At 36.5% G+C, this 16,545-nt stretch overlaps 1 protein-coding gene across 1 annotated transcript in view; it reads right to left on the reverse strand.

Moving 5' to 3' along the window:
• Positions 1-4,641: 4,641 nt before the first annotated feature.
• LOC110092238 (deSI-like protein At4g17486) overlaps positions 4,642-16,545 on the reverse strand; it is a gene marked incomplete in the record, with an annotated part of 35,462 nt that continues 23,558 nt past the window's right edge. Inside the window, 2 exon segments of the mRNA XM_028699868.1 lie at positions 4,642-5,117; positions 5,351-5,431. Coding sequence (XP_028555701.1) covers positions 4,984-5,117; positions 5,351-5,431 — 215 coding nt within the window.

Consider the following 16,545-nt stretch of genomic DNA (forward strand, 5'->3'; position numbering starts at 1 on the left):
TAAAGTACTAAAATGTAGAGTGAATGGTCTATGAGTGAAAAATAAAAAATGATTGTTCAATAAAATATTCCAATTTATAAATAGGGTCACCAATTCATTTCATCAAAATAGTGCTTTAGATACTTGACTTGAAGCTTAAAGACATAATATTTTCATATGTTTTAGAGTTAGTGCATCAATAATTTAATTCATAAATATTTTCAAAATACTAATTTAAAATTTTAAAATTAAATTATATATATATATATCAAATACATTTTTGCACAATCACATTTAAAAAAAAAAAAAAGTTGAGAGCATGAAAAATAAATATGCCAATATGTATCCTTATAGCAACTTTAGCATGATGGTGCTATTTATATGTCTTTTATGAATTAATTAATCAAATTTGAGGTGGCTTTGTGTTGACTTTTGGGAGGCAAAGTCAACTCTCCTTAAAAAAGTTAGACAAAAAATTTTTATATTAGGATAGTTATCATTTAACTTTTTTGAAATATAACATATAGCCTCTTAAAATAACTAAAATATAAAACAATTTCTATTTTATTTTTTATTCAATTTTTTGCTGATTTAGTATTAAAATTATTTTTTAGCTTTGAAAAAATATGATTGGAAGTGATATTAAACATTTCATTAAAAAATTAATTATCAAACTAAATAAGAAAGTTCATCAACAAATTAAATAAAATGAAATAACTCAAAACTAACTCAATAAAACAATAACAAAAAAAAAATTAAATTAAATGAAATTTAGTAGATAAAAAAATAAATATACCACTTTACATTGCAAATTAATAAAAAATGTTAAATTTTTTATTAGTCCTTAATGATTCCAATATGATCATTTTAGTACTAAAGTATAATATTGCTTCAATTTAATTTTTCGACTATACAATTTTATTAAGTAAAAAAAATTAAATTTGAATCAATGTTATATCACAATAACAATATATATTATTTTGAATTAAATTTATATAGTCAAACGATTTAATTAGGGCAACATCATTAATAATTTGGGAACTATTTTGAGATATGATGTAATCTATAGGTCCTTTGAAAGTCAAATATATTATTTTGAGTAATGATTATATATATTTCCCTTCTTAAATTCAGCATTAATGTCCAGCTGAATTTTTTGGTGCCTATTTATTTTTGCATTTATTCTCTTATTGGTACTGCAAAACTAAAGCCGATTATTTCATAGAAACATAGACTAGCATTGGAATTATTTATTTCAAAATTTATTAAATTAAAGAAAAGATTTGTTTGACATGATTGCAGTTGTGTTTGTAAGATTTTTTTTTTTTTTAAAATATATTATGAATATTATAATTTTTATTTTAAATATTATTTTTTCTTATAATTACCACACTCAGATTATATAAAGTTTTTTTTTTCCCTTATAATTTTTTTGACAAAAATAACATGAAAATTTTAAGTAAATAAGATTATAACCGTTGGAATATGATGGTTATTTAGAAAAAAAAAAATATTTAAGATTATTTAATTCATATTGAAATAAATAAAATATAAATTATTAGGGGTGTCAATTCGGGTCAACGGATCGGGCTCGGGTCGAACCCGGAACTGACCCGACACTATTCAGGTCAATCCGAACCCGACCCGATTTTAAAAGTGGGTCAGGTTTTCGCACCCGAACCCAACCCGGCACGAATGACCCGGGGTTGACCCAAATTGCTAGTTTTCGGGTAAAAAATGGGGTCAATCTTCGATTTTCGGGTAAAAAACGGGTCAATCTCGGATTTTCGGGTCAAATACGAGTTTTCATGTCAATTTCGAGTCATTTTCGGGTTAATTTCGTAAACCCGACCTGATTTTAAAACGAGTTGATTTGTTGAGTCCGAACCCGACCCATTTTGGGTCAGGATTGATCCGAATCCGAATTTTTTCGGGTCGTGTCAAAAATTGACGCCCCATGTAAATTATATATGTATCACTATTTTTAAAATAAATTTAATAATTTTAATTTGTTTAATATAACTTTATATCAAAAGATATTCATACAACCATATTTATGATTATTTTGTCCATTTAAAAAATAATAATAAACTATGCCATGCCCATAATTGTTTTTAATAATGATAGCAACACTTTCTTGGAGTCATAATTACAATATCTACCCCAATGCCGTACAATATTTGTTTCCACGTGCGATTGAAGAAGATCTTTGCTGCACCGTGCTGTCTGGGGAAGCTAAGGGTTGCCCACCTGGAAGGACCACCCAATGGATACTTTCGTGTCTGAAGCACCTGTTTATGTTACCTTAACTCAACCGTGTCAGAATATTTTTACATTTATTAAAATTTTATTGGTTCAATTTTCAAAATTCAGATTAATATTTTATTTTGATTTTTTTTTTCATACAATAAAAAATAAAGGATTTATATCACATTTATAGTCAGTTCTAACGGTAAGAAAAAAGATTTATTTTGATATTTAATATCTCAAGATCAATTTAATATGCACAATATATTCAAGTAATAATTTTTTTTTAAATCCTTTAATATATATTTCAAAATTATTTTTTTCGTACTCTAATATCTCATTCAATCATCCTGTTAAAATCTTTGGTTGATTAATATCTATAGACATCATGAAAAATTAAATTATAAATCAATAAAATGTATCCTTTTAGGATAAGACTTCAATATAAGAAGAGACAGAGATATTTAGAGAGATATTTAGAGAGATATTTAGAGGGCATGCGACTTGAGCCAGCTCATGATCCGGCTCAAACTCAACTTGATAAATGGCTTATGAGCTCAGCTCAACAAGCTAACAAGTCAAGTTTGAGCGAGTTTTGACTCGACTCATTAATTCCTAAGTTGACTTATGTTAGATCGGTCCAATAGACCGGTCCAGCCGGTCAGACGCGAACAAGGCAGAAAATTTCCGCCCGCTGGGATGCCGAGTGAGCCGCACACCGTGCGGGAGCCAAATAGGAAAGAAATTTGGGGGAATTAAGAGGGAATTATTATTATTATTATTATTTTATTAAATTGTCTTGAATTTGGCTGAAATTTGAGATCCATTAGATTAGGTTTTTTTGGGCTCTAGCAGCGTCTAGAGATTTGGGAGAGATCGATCTTCCTCTCAAATTGAGGACCAATTGTGCCTTGCTATTTTCCGTTTTCCTTTCATCAAATAATACAAATTATCTACTGCTTTCATGATTTTTGCAAACTTTTGTGAAGAATTCTCATTTTTTCCAAAGATTGATAGGAAAATATTTGAGATCTACAAGTGTTTCCTATCAACTTATTTAAAAAATATGAATATAAAAGATATATATATATATATATTATTATTATTTTTTATAATTTATATAATATATATATATAAATATATATATATATATATAAATATGTCATTATTTTTTTCTTTTACATAATTACCGTGATGTTCATATAGAGTCATTCTTTCTCTCTTTCAAAATAACGAGTCCGGCTCGTGCCGGCTTCTGAACACATAAGAATAAAACTCAATAATTCAATTATAACTAAGCTCAGTTCAGTTTAGGTAGGCACTAGCTCGACTCACTCGACTCATTTACAACCCTATACATATTTAATCATATTATAACATAAAGAAAATATTAAAAATAAAAAAATCATCTTATGAAAATGAGTGTTGGGTATTATCTACAAATGGCAATTATGACTCAATTATGACTCACAAAAAATGTCTCAATTGTATCCAAACTCTCAAAGAAGAACATAATGACTCTAATATGTCCATTGTCCAATGCATTCATTAAATTACACATAGAATATTGAGGAACACAAAAACTTTGCCCTATAAAGGGACTATTTTTTCAAGAAAAATACTATACAAAACAGTGAAAACCTAATTACAAATACCCTTGCAAAAGAATTATTCAAATCTATTTTTGAGTTCCTTTGTGGCAAAAAATTAATGTTAATCTCCAATTAGAGAGAGCATGTGTGGAAAACATGAAAAGTATTGAATGTATTAGAGAAATCAATGGCTAAATTAGGAGAAAAAAGAAAGATGTTGACAATGTCAAAGGGAGTGTCGGTTGGTTTAGGATGAAAAGAAAGGAAGTGATTGCATGGGGCAGTTCTTTTCTAGAAGAAAAAGGGGAAATTACCGTTACAGCAACGCACAAAAATTTGATCAAACAAAAGAAGAAATACTGATATTTGTTCCAATCATGGGTGCTGCTATCAAGACACATCAATGAATTTATATGTTAAAAAGATTGGTCTCATATGTGAAATACTCCAACAACAGGAGGGATTATTACGTGCGGAGGCCGGACACAGAGAACCGTTCGGTTTTGTCTCCGTAAACAATGAAAACACTGGTGAACAACACCGATCACGAAAACAACCCCGACGGTTCTATATGTCCAATCTCCGCACGTAATAATTTCTCTGCAGAAGACATCACAGCAGTTGCTTGAAGAGTAAAAAAAGCAGCTAGATTTACTTTTTCTACAACAACAAAAATATCATCAAGCCTTTGTCCCACTATGTATCCGCTACATGAATCCTTTTAGATTTACTTTTTCTCAAGAAGAAAAATCAAACTCTATCAGAATCAATTTGTTCATCTCGAAAAGAACTGCATGAAAACACCAGGACAATTTTGCTGATGTGAACAATATGAAAGAATCAGATTTATTATTTATTTGTTTTGAGAATAAGACAAATAAGCAGCTTTCTTTCCAAAATGTCTGAGGTTAAAACTCTCAAGACACCGATCCACTCTTGCACAGAGAAGGTAAACAAACAAACAGATTTACAGAGAACTCCATTCTGAGGTCAGCATCAAGAAAAGCATTGCCACAATAGTAGTTTCCAAATGCAAATGATACCAAAAAACTGAGGTAACCCCCAGTAATGAAAGCTCCAAAAAGAAAAATGCCACAAGACCATGCAGATTGCTAGTTAAGAGGCAATATTACTTGGGAAGAGAGGATGCCTTTAGATGATTTCTTCACCTATGAATTTCCTTCACAACAGTCACTTCACCGCTTAGAGATTGTGAAAGAAGATGCTTATCTGTGTCTGTATCATCACTGTCCATTGGTTCATGCGAGCCGATGAAGGCAACAGATTCTGAACTATCTTCTAGATAAGGAAGTAAGATATTAAGAAGAAATTGTATGGATTTTTGTTGGAGTTAAGAAGAAGAAATGAATTCATAATTCTTGATATTTTGCAAATAGTCAATATTGTAATATGTAAAATGATATAACAACAACAACTCCAAGCCTTTATCCCACACTGTGGGGTTGGCAAGATGAATCAACATAATAAAAACAAATGGATAACAGAAAAGTGAAAGTGGATGGCTAACTAACCTGATAAAACATGGTAGTCGGGTAGCTCTTTCACTGATGGCAAACGGAGGCTTTCGGGTAGAAGACAATTGCAAGTAGCACCTGTAGTCCAGATTGAATTTTCAGAAACTTTACAAGTTCAAATAGAATTCATATTTTTGTTATGTGTGATTATAAATTTTACTAGTGCATTTTTTTTTTCAGCAATCCAAATATTCATTTTCCCAACAGCAAACTTTTTAAAAGTTCGTGGAGTTACTTAGCAATGACTAGTTATTCCAATATACTGTTAATCAGTTCATCTTACCAACATGTTCATGTGAATAAAAAAACAGATGTGAGCTATTCATCTTCGAATAAACGAGCATTTTCATTTATCAATAAAAAGGGTGTCAAAATTGGAAGCAGACAAACAGCTGCCTTCCCTTAGTAATGATAACTGCAAGAAATATGCTGAAAATTGTCCAGCAAACCTCAGCAATTTAGGCTTCGTTTGGAACAGTTTTTTTTTCTGCTTCTTAAAATAGCTTCCTAATACAAAACTTTTAACTTTAATTAGCATTAGATTTATTTAGTATGCTATCAGCATTGTTAGTTATTGTTATTAGTTTTTTTTTATTACCATTTATCATTGCTAAAAAAAAGAGAGATTTCTTCAAAAAAAAAACAAGAAGGGAGACCAAAAAAAAAGAAAGAGAAAAAAAAAAGAAAAAAAAAAAAGAAATGGTTCTTTTCTCGATGCTTGCGACGGGCCGGCAAACCCCCGAGGCGCTCACGTAGCGTTTAGGGTGGGAAACCGGTGCGATGCTTGCGACGAGATAAGGATCCCTCTTCAATGCTAGCAACGAGCCGGCAAACCCCCGAGGCGCTCAAGTAGCGTTGTAGGGCGGGAAACCGGTGCGGCGCTTGCGGCGAAGGGGATAAAAAAATATGTTTTTATTTTACTTTTTTTTTATATAAGTACCCCCGAACGCCCACGTGGTGCAGAGGGGGGAAATCTGTGTTTTTCTAACATGTATTTTCTTCTTATAATAAACAAACAAAACCACCCTTAAACGCTCACGTAGCGGGCGGGGATAAAAAAATACAAATGCGACCGCGGTGTCATTTTGACACCTACCTGAAGCGCTCACGTAGCGTCGAGGGGAAGGTTGCCTCTTGGTTTTTCCCCTAAACGGGGGAGACGCCGGGAGGCTGCCGAAATTTCCACTGAAACTGAAGACTTGGACAAATTTTGGAGAGCTTGAACTTGCAATCTTTTGGACAACATGGAACTCATTTTGACACTCAAATGAACTTGCAAGTGGACTTGATTGAACTCAAATGAACTTGGTGCAAAGGACAAGAACTTGGACTTATGTTGAAACACTAAGCAAATGATATTTGAATCTAATTGAAATGAATTCAAAATGAATGATTCAATAATGAACATTGGAATCAAATAAGTTTGAGCATAAGAGAATGACAATGAACCAAATTTAAGAGAAATTACATAAAACTTTGAAATCAAATGGACTATAACAGTGGATGATGTGAGCAACAACCAATTCTCTAAGGAGTTCTCATTTCAACTTGAATGTAAATTCTAATTTGAATAATTCAAATCTCATGCAAACAAACAAAACGAGCTCTCAATGCAAACCAGAAATAAAAATGGGAGCTTGAACTCAAATGAACATTTACAGGGGACATGGACTTGCATTTGAATATCAAACAAGATGAATAAGGATTTGGACATTTGAATTCAAGCAAGGGCTTGGAGACTTGGTGCAAAGAATTTGAACCAAATAAGATTACAAAGAACTTTGACATCACATCCGAACTCAAATGCGACATGAACTACAAAAGTCTTAACTTGAACTTGAGCATTTGAACTCTAGTGAGCATGATTTGAACAATAGTGGACTTGGACAAATGGAAGAAGCTCATCTTGAGCTTGAACTACATTTCTACTCAAACTCATACTAGAGCCTGAACTCAAGATTGAACCTATTTGAACTTGAAACTGGATTGACCTTTTAGATGCATACTAAGCTGAAAAATACAATATGCTAAGTTATAATCCAATCCATTTGAATGAAAGTTTAATAAAGGTTGTGAGCAACATCAAGTCATGAATAAAAATGATGAATATCAACGGAAAAATGAAAGAATTGTGGTGGACAATATTGCAAAAGAATCATTCACATGCAAACATGGGACACTTAATAAGAGGTCTTCATACGAATTCAATTGTCATTTGATTGCAAACAATCCTCAACGAGAAAACTTTTGGAGGACATTCAAATGAACAATTAAGATATAGAGGTTCAATAATCAAATATTGATCATTTAAGCGGGTACAGATGACCAGATAAAGATGTATAGTGGACAAGTCCCTACTACATCTCATTCACAAGTAACAAGTAAGAGGAAGGCCTATGCATAATCAATGATGTTCAACTCCAAGAAGGTTTATTAATTCTACTACAAACAACAACATTTCATGTAGTGGTTTTATAAGTACATGTGGAAGTCCCTACGAGTCGCCGCAAAAGACTCCTTATTTATACAACAGTTCCCCTTGGATAAAAGAACTCAATGTGTAACAAATATAGTGGATTTTAATGCTTGTGGCACCTCAAATGATGGCAGAAACTTCTACATTTGCAATGTATATAATATCCCTACAAGCAATACTAGAAGAATTGACATACAATGAACATACGAGCTACATGATGACAGTGACACTCTCTGCAAGCATACATAAGAAAGATGAAATAGAGATGCACTTAATAACATTGTGAAATGTGCAAAGATGTCTCATACACTTGGTGATATAGTAGGAATGCTCCAGGCATTCGGTATCAACATAAATTGAACTAATAATGAAGAAGTATTCAAGAATTTGGAATGAATACTGCCTTCATGCAATCAAATGTAGGTGAATACATCATTCTCCAATCAGTAAGCATGTACGACATGCAGCAGATAGAAATACCCACGGGCCTTTATAGGGGACTTGCTATGTACATGAAATGCCATCTATGAAAGGAATACAAGAAGAATACAAAATGAATGAAAATTCCTATGGATCGCTGTGGAAGACTTATTATATACGCCATATGTCACCTACAAGCAAAATACCAATTGACTACAACAAGTGCAAGTTCCTACGATCCAAGGCAGGAGATTCGTTAGTGCACTACGATCCACCTGCAGAAAGCAACGAGTAGTGCACGACAGTCTACCTGTACAAAGCAGCGAACAACTCCATTCAGAAGCTGCTACGCCACGCCACCGGATCTGCAACATCCGTACAAGCAGACAGAAGGCGTCTATAAATATTCCAAAAATGTCATCATTCGGGTATCGGCCCGATCGCTTGAGCCATCATTCTTTCAATGTCATCTTCTCATTTATTCTTGATGATGAATGTGACTCATTATTACTTTGGCTCTCACTTTATTTTTTTTTTGGTACCGTCTTTGTTGAATAGGTGTCTTTCTGGCATTGTTGTTCTTGCGAGGTCTCTTTGGGTTTGTGAGCTAAGTCCTCATGGGTAGTTGGTAGGTTTTCAGGTTGGCCAGGGATTTCCTGATTTCTTTGTTATTTATTTGGTTTATTTTCTCGGTTTGTTAGTCTCTCTTCATGGTTGGGCTTTCTTTTCTGTACGAGAGTGGATGAAGGCTGGCTGTCGGTTTTCTACGTTTGGCTTTTTCTGTCTGGAATGGTTTTGGTGTGTTGTTTTATTTTTTGGCTCGTGATAACTTCTACGTACTTGGCGTTTCTCGATTATATCTAATCATGTTATCTCTGTTTCCGTCTTGTATGAGGTCCCGGTTATGTATTGTGTTTTCATGTATTTTTAGGTTTGTATTGCGTTTGGCTGTTGGTTTCATTATCCTTCACCATCAGGGGTCTTCAGTTTTGTCGTAATTGCTGTGTTCTACGTTTCCATTGTGTGCTTATCATGTGTGGTCGTGTTAGGTGGTCGTCCATTTTTTCACTTCCATGCTTAGAGTCAATCTCTCGTTCCCAGATAAGATTAACGTTTATGAACTCAGGGCGGTCTGGTTTCGAGTTCGTTTATATCATTCTTCTTCCAACCATGTATCTTCAATAATTTCTATCTATATGTATTTTTCCTTTGGTATTCTCTCTTAGTCAATTCTGTGTATTTCATACTTGTTTGTTTTTGGAGTTTTTCTTTGCTATCGTGTCTAATAATTGTGCTCGTTTTCTTCCGTGGTCCCTTTCGGTTTCTGTATTTTCATGTCGTCGTTCATATGCTAGTTGTTTATTCACTCCGTTGGTGTTTTTGTGTTCGTTGGTCTTATCGCGTAGGTTTCTGGTTGTCGGTTTTGTGGTTTGGATCTCGAAGGTGCTTTTTTGTGATGTGTTTGCGGGACATTATGAGTGCCTGGCTTTGTTATTATAAATTCGTGGACTTGTTAAAATCTCCGGTTCTTGCCAATTGTTTTCTAACTGGTAATGTGCGGGCACAATTGAATGATCCTTATTGATTGATGCATCACATCCTTCCATAAATTTTTAATACGCTTTTCTCAGAAGGATTGTAGATTCCAATCTCCTACGCCTAGAAGGAGAGGGTGGTGGGAGCAACTTGCCAGTCTGGATTGGGTGGTGCGGAAGCCAAATTCTGTTGAATGTACGGGGAGCTGGTGCAATGACCAAATATAGTAGGAGGAGTTGGTGAGGACGAAGTTTGGATGTTGAGTTTGTGTAGGGTTGGTGTATGGAGCTCGATAAGTTAGTTGGTGATTGGGCCTAGGAATAGTCAGTAGGTTGACCTGGCCGCTGAATTCTCCTTTACTATTGTGTTGTTCTTGTTTACGATGTGATTTTTCTTCTAACACCAGTTGTTGGAATGGGGTGAGATATCACTTTCCTCTTTCTATCATTCCTCTAGGCTTGTACTCTTCTTTTCTATCCGGTATGGTTAAGGCCTGCTCACATTCTATCCGTCCCATCGGAACGACGATATACCTCACGCACAATGCCTTATGAGTGTTACTGTACGAGGATGTTCTTCTACTGAGATAGCCAGAGGGAAGAAGTTCTCAGGCAGACTTTCATTTTTGGTGACTTGAAATGAGAAGGAAATTGATCTTTTAAGAATTTGTGGCGTTTAAAACTGTCTTTCTTTTTTATCTCTCTCTTATATCTAAATTCTCTTCGTTATTAATTGGGAAATAGATATCTTCCAAACCACCTACACGTTTCAAGTTCAATTTAGTTAGTTGATTCACCGAAGGTATCTTGTTTTTTTTCATGAAATTCTCGTTGGTAATAGGTAGGGGAGGATCTGCCTGAAGAGCTTGCTATAATCACAGCTTAATTTAAAGAATTGTATTAGCAGGTTTGTTTTCTGCCTCTATTAGGGACTTAGATTCTTTGGAGAGGTGTATGTTGCTACGATGCTTCGTTACTTCTCTTGGTGGTGGCTACTCTTCTCTTCTACTGGATGCAGGGTTTGGTTTGGAGAGGAATAATGTTCTGCGTGGGGGATTTTGGTTCTACCCTCTCTTGGATCAGTCCTAATCACCAGTTTTCCGCTAACTATGACACGCTAGAGGCAGCGCAGTTTAGTGTGCATGTAGGGTTGGTATGCTCTGTATACTTTGAGTGGTGTCCAGTTGCCAATTTGTGTAACATAGGACTTCGGGTACAATGTTCAGCCGCGTGGAGCTTGTCGCGATGATGCTTCTTTGTTCAGTTCGGTTGGTCATTTATGTCACAGCAGTGATACAATTGGTTCCTCTTGTTGAGGGGAGTGGGACTTGATCGTAGCCTCAATATGAGTGTGGCTGGTGGGTAGTTTCTATCTGTTATTCTTTTTAATGATGAGAACTTGTGGTAAAAAATAAATTTATCTACAGAATTTAAGACTTATACTATACATAGATTTTGGCATAATTTACAATGAATCATGTCGTTACGTACTAATGATTCTTCAGTGTTCTTACAAATATATTATTTAATTTTTCAGTGTACATTAAAATTGGCCATTCCATCTGAGTATAATGTTGTGCGGGATGATGTCTTACTTTAGACTGTGTTTGTTGTTTCCAGTGGAAGAATTTGACATAACTGAATGACAATAATTTTGTTATAGCGTATTGGAAATTAAGTAATGACTAGTTCACAAATTTAACATACTCACATTACAATCAATGACAACCACCAGTTTACGTCAGTAACCGAATTGCGCCTTCCTTTTGATTGTTTCGCGTTGTCTACAATGTGTTATGAAAGTGTCATTTAACTATGGAATGGTGCCGCGTTATGATATGTTCGTGGTGCCAGCTTGTTATGTATTGATGAACATCCATATATTCTCTTCTACACAAACTGATCCTGTTTATGGATGATGGTCTTCCGTCACCGAAGTGTCGGCATTTAGAATAAAGCATATGTTGGATTATAATACGGTAATAGGTTGTATCTCTTATAATCTATATTTCCATTGGGGCTTTGGATATTTCTATTCTCCCTCAAGTCAATGCGATATCCACTTTTAGATGGTATTTGGCGCGTAGATGGATGTAAGGTCAACTACCTATTTCTCGGTGGGGAATTGCCACGCTCATCAACTAAATTCAATGTCTGGTTCGGCATTGCCCTTATGAGTAAGGCAACTATTGAGAGGTGAATTCTAGCCCTATGCCGTGTAATGTATAAACTTTTCCCGTCTTCACATACATTTTGTAGTTTAGCGGGTGCATGTTAAGTGGGGAGGAATTCTCAACCGGTATAGTTGTTAGGGGAAGCCTCTAGGTAAACTGGCTAATGCGCAACTGCCATAGGTTTCAAACAGATGGTTTCCAACTTCCGCTTTGATTCAACTTTCTATAGAAAGAGTCACGGGTTTGCATCTGAAATGAATCTTTTGGAAGTATATCATCATCGGTTGCACTAATCAGATAAGCCATTCAGGCCTTTCTCCTCTGCTCCTTGTTAGCTTTCCCTCCGAGATTAAGAATAGGATGAAAATTAGGAATTTAAAAATTATGAAATAGTTTATACGGGTCAAAGGCTTTCATGTACATCTCCTAGCCCATTTTTTTTTCTAAATTGAGAATACCTTTGGCAATTACCCGCAGTCATTGTGTTAGGCCATAAATAGGTTCGCATCAGTACATCCCCAGACGTTCCCGACGTGGTTTGATATGATATTTATGGGGAAAGGATCAATAACAATAGTTTGATTAAGTTTTTTAACTCATTAATAAGTGGTGTTTTGTAGTCGAATATTTCCTTGCACATACCTACAGAATCTGAGCTTGTCACTCCAGCCACGAGAGGACGGATTCATCTGGCATTAATGTCCGCGTGGTACACGTCAGTATCTCGGGACTGTTTTAATAATTTAACTTGTGCGTTTTCCCAATTAAAAAGTGTTAAGCTAAATTTTATGTATATAGGCTTATACCAGGTAAGTAATTCTGCCAAATGTCCGAGTGTACCGAGTTTGTATAATGCCAAAATGCTCGTTCACCATCACGAACCTCCTAATGAGGATTTGTAGCATGAGTGTAGCCGTCGTTGTGGAGTTTGAATTATTAACTGATTGGAGACTATTCAAAGTTTTTTCTTTCTCTATTACGTTAAGGTTGGAATAACGAGCGTTGTGTAGACTGCTTAGGCGCTCCGACAAGCTTCAGCGAGTAAGGTATAGTAGTGTTCGAAATATTAAAGGTCGGTTTTTTGTTCTTATCTAACGCTTACATTCTCGACTTAATTCTCCATACCAAGCAGTAAACGCAGGTGGTAAAACTGCCATATTCTTTCAGCCTCGGCTATATGAAAATCATATTCTCGCTCCATACCCATGAAGCAGTACTTCAAAAGCGTAAACCCTAACCCTAAAGGCAAAATGTATACGCAAGAGGCATGATGGGAGACTTCTTGCAGAATTGTCTTTTAGCAATAAATTAACTAACTCTTGGAGGCATTGTTTCTTCCTCAACAAAGTTTATTTCTTGCTGTGAAGTGCAATTTACACTATCGCTCTTCAATTTTCGAAGTAGATGCATGATGCAATATCAGGTAGCTGCGAGGCTTGGAAGTGGAAGAAGATGAATCGGTTGCAGCCAAAAGGCTTCGTATCGTATCGGATTGCAAGCAAATGAATATTGAAGTTGAAAGACGGCTTGATGTGCTATATTTTTGCAGTTTAAATAAGACAAGAATATTTTGGGTCAGTCGCGGGATCTCTTAGGAGCTACATCTACGAGAGATGATACGCAATGAACACGAGATACCCACACTATTCCAACTTATTATGTCAACTTTGAAATCTCTGCAGGGTTCATATGGCTTACATCACCCGAACGAATTTCAGTAGAGCTCGCTAGTCATTGTTCCATGGTGGTGGTAACTGTTACAGTAGGATGCTATATTTGTTTGCCCGGGTCTGTGGGATCCCGCGCAGAATGTAAATGAAGGTGTCATTTCACGTGCAGTTGATATCTTTTGGATCGTGTCTTGGTAATGTAGACGCTTTAGAATTGCTGAACGGCACAGAAATTTTTGGGATTTAGACCATTATTGGAAATACTTATAGTGACACCCAAGCTAGCTCTTATTCAGCATACGCAGTTTATCATTTTGGGGTGGGTCAGCGGATAACTGATATGGAATTTTTTAAAAATTTCTAATCTTCAACAAAGAAAAACTTGTCATTATTCGATCTTCATAACGTCGAGAAGAAGGATCACACAGCTATGGCGAGAGAAATAAATAACATTAAGATAGAGAAGAATAACATTGTCTGGGGAAAGAGGATCAAGGTTAGTAATAGATCTGATACATCACCGCCTACACTTTCAATGGCAGAGACTTGCATCAGAACAAAAGATACAAAACAGTAACTATTAGCAAGCAATAACAAAATAATAACAATAATTTAAACATGCTAGAATTATGTTATCTCAATAAATATTGAATGATCATTATTAGAATATTTTAAAATTTGATTCGTTAAACGATTATTTTGAGAAACTCAAATTTTGAGTATGAGTTAAATAACTGTACTATAAACAACTTAGACGACTAGCCAAAGATGGAAAGAGAACCAATCCCCAGCCGAATGCGTTAGAGACTCGGCTAGGCTGACAACGTTTCTGAACGTCAGATGTGGTCGAACATCTTGCTCCGAAAAATTCGGTCCTCGGCCTCCACTCGCTTTTCTTATTCGGCGAGGGAGTTTTAACGAATAAGTTCCGAGGGTAAATTTTGGAAGGCAGATGGGTTTTGTAGATAAGACATACCCAGAGATTTCGCCTTCATTTTGTGAGGACTTTATGATCTGAGTTCTGGTTTCCTATAGGCGCAAGCCCCTATAGTTAATTACCCCTCCGATAACGAGAGAGACTTTCGATTAAGGCTATGGAACTGTGCGTAGTCGTACCGTGGAGGACTAGAATGTCTACCTGATTGAGACAGGCACCAACTTGGAGCATGCACTTGGAGCGCACTGCCAGGAGCGCGGTGTCTAGCATTATGATTTAGGAGCCGCGGAGTACGTGTTATCATGGCATATAGTAGGAACTGTGATTATGGTGGCTTTTTGGAATTTGAGAAGAGGAGGGATCTATTGGCGCGTATGGTCGCATATGCGGTCATAGTGCGGGTATCGGAGGTCTACGAGACTTGTAAGGACGTATGTTATGATTTGAGAGCATATATATATCGTTAAGACAGAAAACTTCCCATCTTGCACTTAAGCCGGATGGTGGGGGAAATGGATGATAGACCCGATCAAGATCCATGGTTTCGTCGTCCCGGGCCATCGTGGTCCCGGTCTCTTAGTCCGGAGGAGGTAGTCGATCGGCTTGGTCGCACCAGTGGTGACTAGAGAACCTGCACAGAAGGATTCCTTGTCGGCAGCAGTCAGGTTTGCTTCGTCCAAGGGGAGACCTTGTAGACTGGGTTGGATGTTTGCGCAGTTGCAGCCCGCCTAAAATGTTGCTCACGTGGGCTAATGAGACCATGACAGACTGACTTTAAGAGTTCCACCGTTAGCTTCAGAGGGCTTGTGTGTCACCATAGCGACATAGTATATGAGTGCGCTACCAGTGTCTGCATAGGCTCATGAGTGCTGATGGGACGTATTTCCAGCGTATGTGTACTGCATGATGCCTATTTAGCGCACTTACTTGCGTATAGAAACGCACTAGAACGGCTCGTGATCCGACACACGTGAGAGCTAACAGAGCTCACTCGCGCGAACGCGAGCGGCTTACGACACGACCGTATAGTCTTGAGTGTCATGATCAGAGCTAGGATCACTGTTGTGGTATCACGCACGGATTATCTCTGGGATACAGTAGGATGGGACTTCGGGAGACTCATATGTTAGCGAAAGAGGATCGCTATCTAGCTACTTCTCGGAGCCGCGAGGTTGTTGCTGTTGAGCATGATTTTTGAACCGAGGGCCCCGGGTCATAACCGTTTATCTGCGGTGCCATTTGCGGAACCGCCGGTTAGAGGACACGTACCACGTCCTTACTAGCAGGAGATTGTCTTGAGAATGGATCCTAGTGATATTTTCGACTAGGCATTTGGCTCTTTGTGAGCTGAAGTAAATTTTGATTTGTCCACCTCGGCAAACTGTTGCGGAGGGTGGATGAATTTTGCTTTAAGCGGGTTGATGGATTTCAATTTTAAATATTTTTGGAATTTTGAATATTTTTGGGATTTTTGGGTTTTTGAGATTTTTGTGGATTTTTTTGGGTTTTGGATAATTGAAGACATTTGGATATTTGAAGTCATTTGAAATGTTTGTGAACCCCTCCGGTTGAGATAACATTCAACACGGCCATCATCGGGGTGTTTGGGGTCATTTTCACTTTTATGGATTGAACCTTGTCAACTCTATCGGGCTGTCGACAGAGGATCGGTTCGTAGGCTTCGTGCCTTTATTAGTGAATTCATATTGTTGTAGGCCTTGATGGCCTAAATTGAATGTTTTAAGACAAATATATCGGTCGCCACAACTTTATATCGCTTAATGGTTCGAACCCTGTCGACTTCTATTAACCCGTATAGAAGGATCGGTTTCGAACCGGAATTCACTTGTCAACCCGCGCAGCATCCCTAGACGTCACGTGTGTACCAATAACACGCTCGCCGGGGCCATGCGGGTTGAGAATATATCCCCCTTTAGTGTACCTATGTGTATACAATTTATAGTGCACGTGCAAGGGTAT

Source organism: Dendrobium catenatum, unplaced genomic scaffold (genome assembly GCF_001605985.2).
Source record: "Dendrobium catenatum unplaced genomic scaffold, ASM160598v2 fragScaff_scaffold_1400, whole genome shotgun sequence".
Lineage (NCBI taxonomy): Eukaryota > Viridiplantae > Streptophyta > Magnoliopsida > Asparagales > Orchidaceae > Dendrobium > Dendrobium catenatum.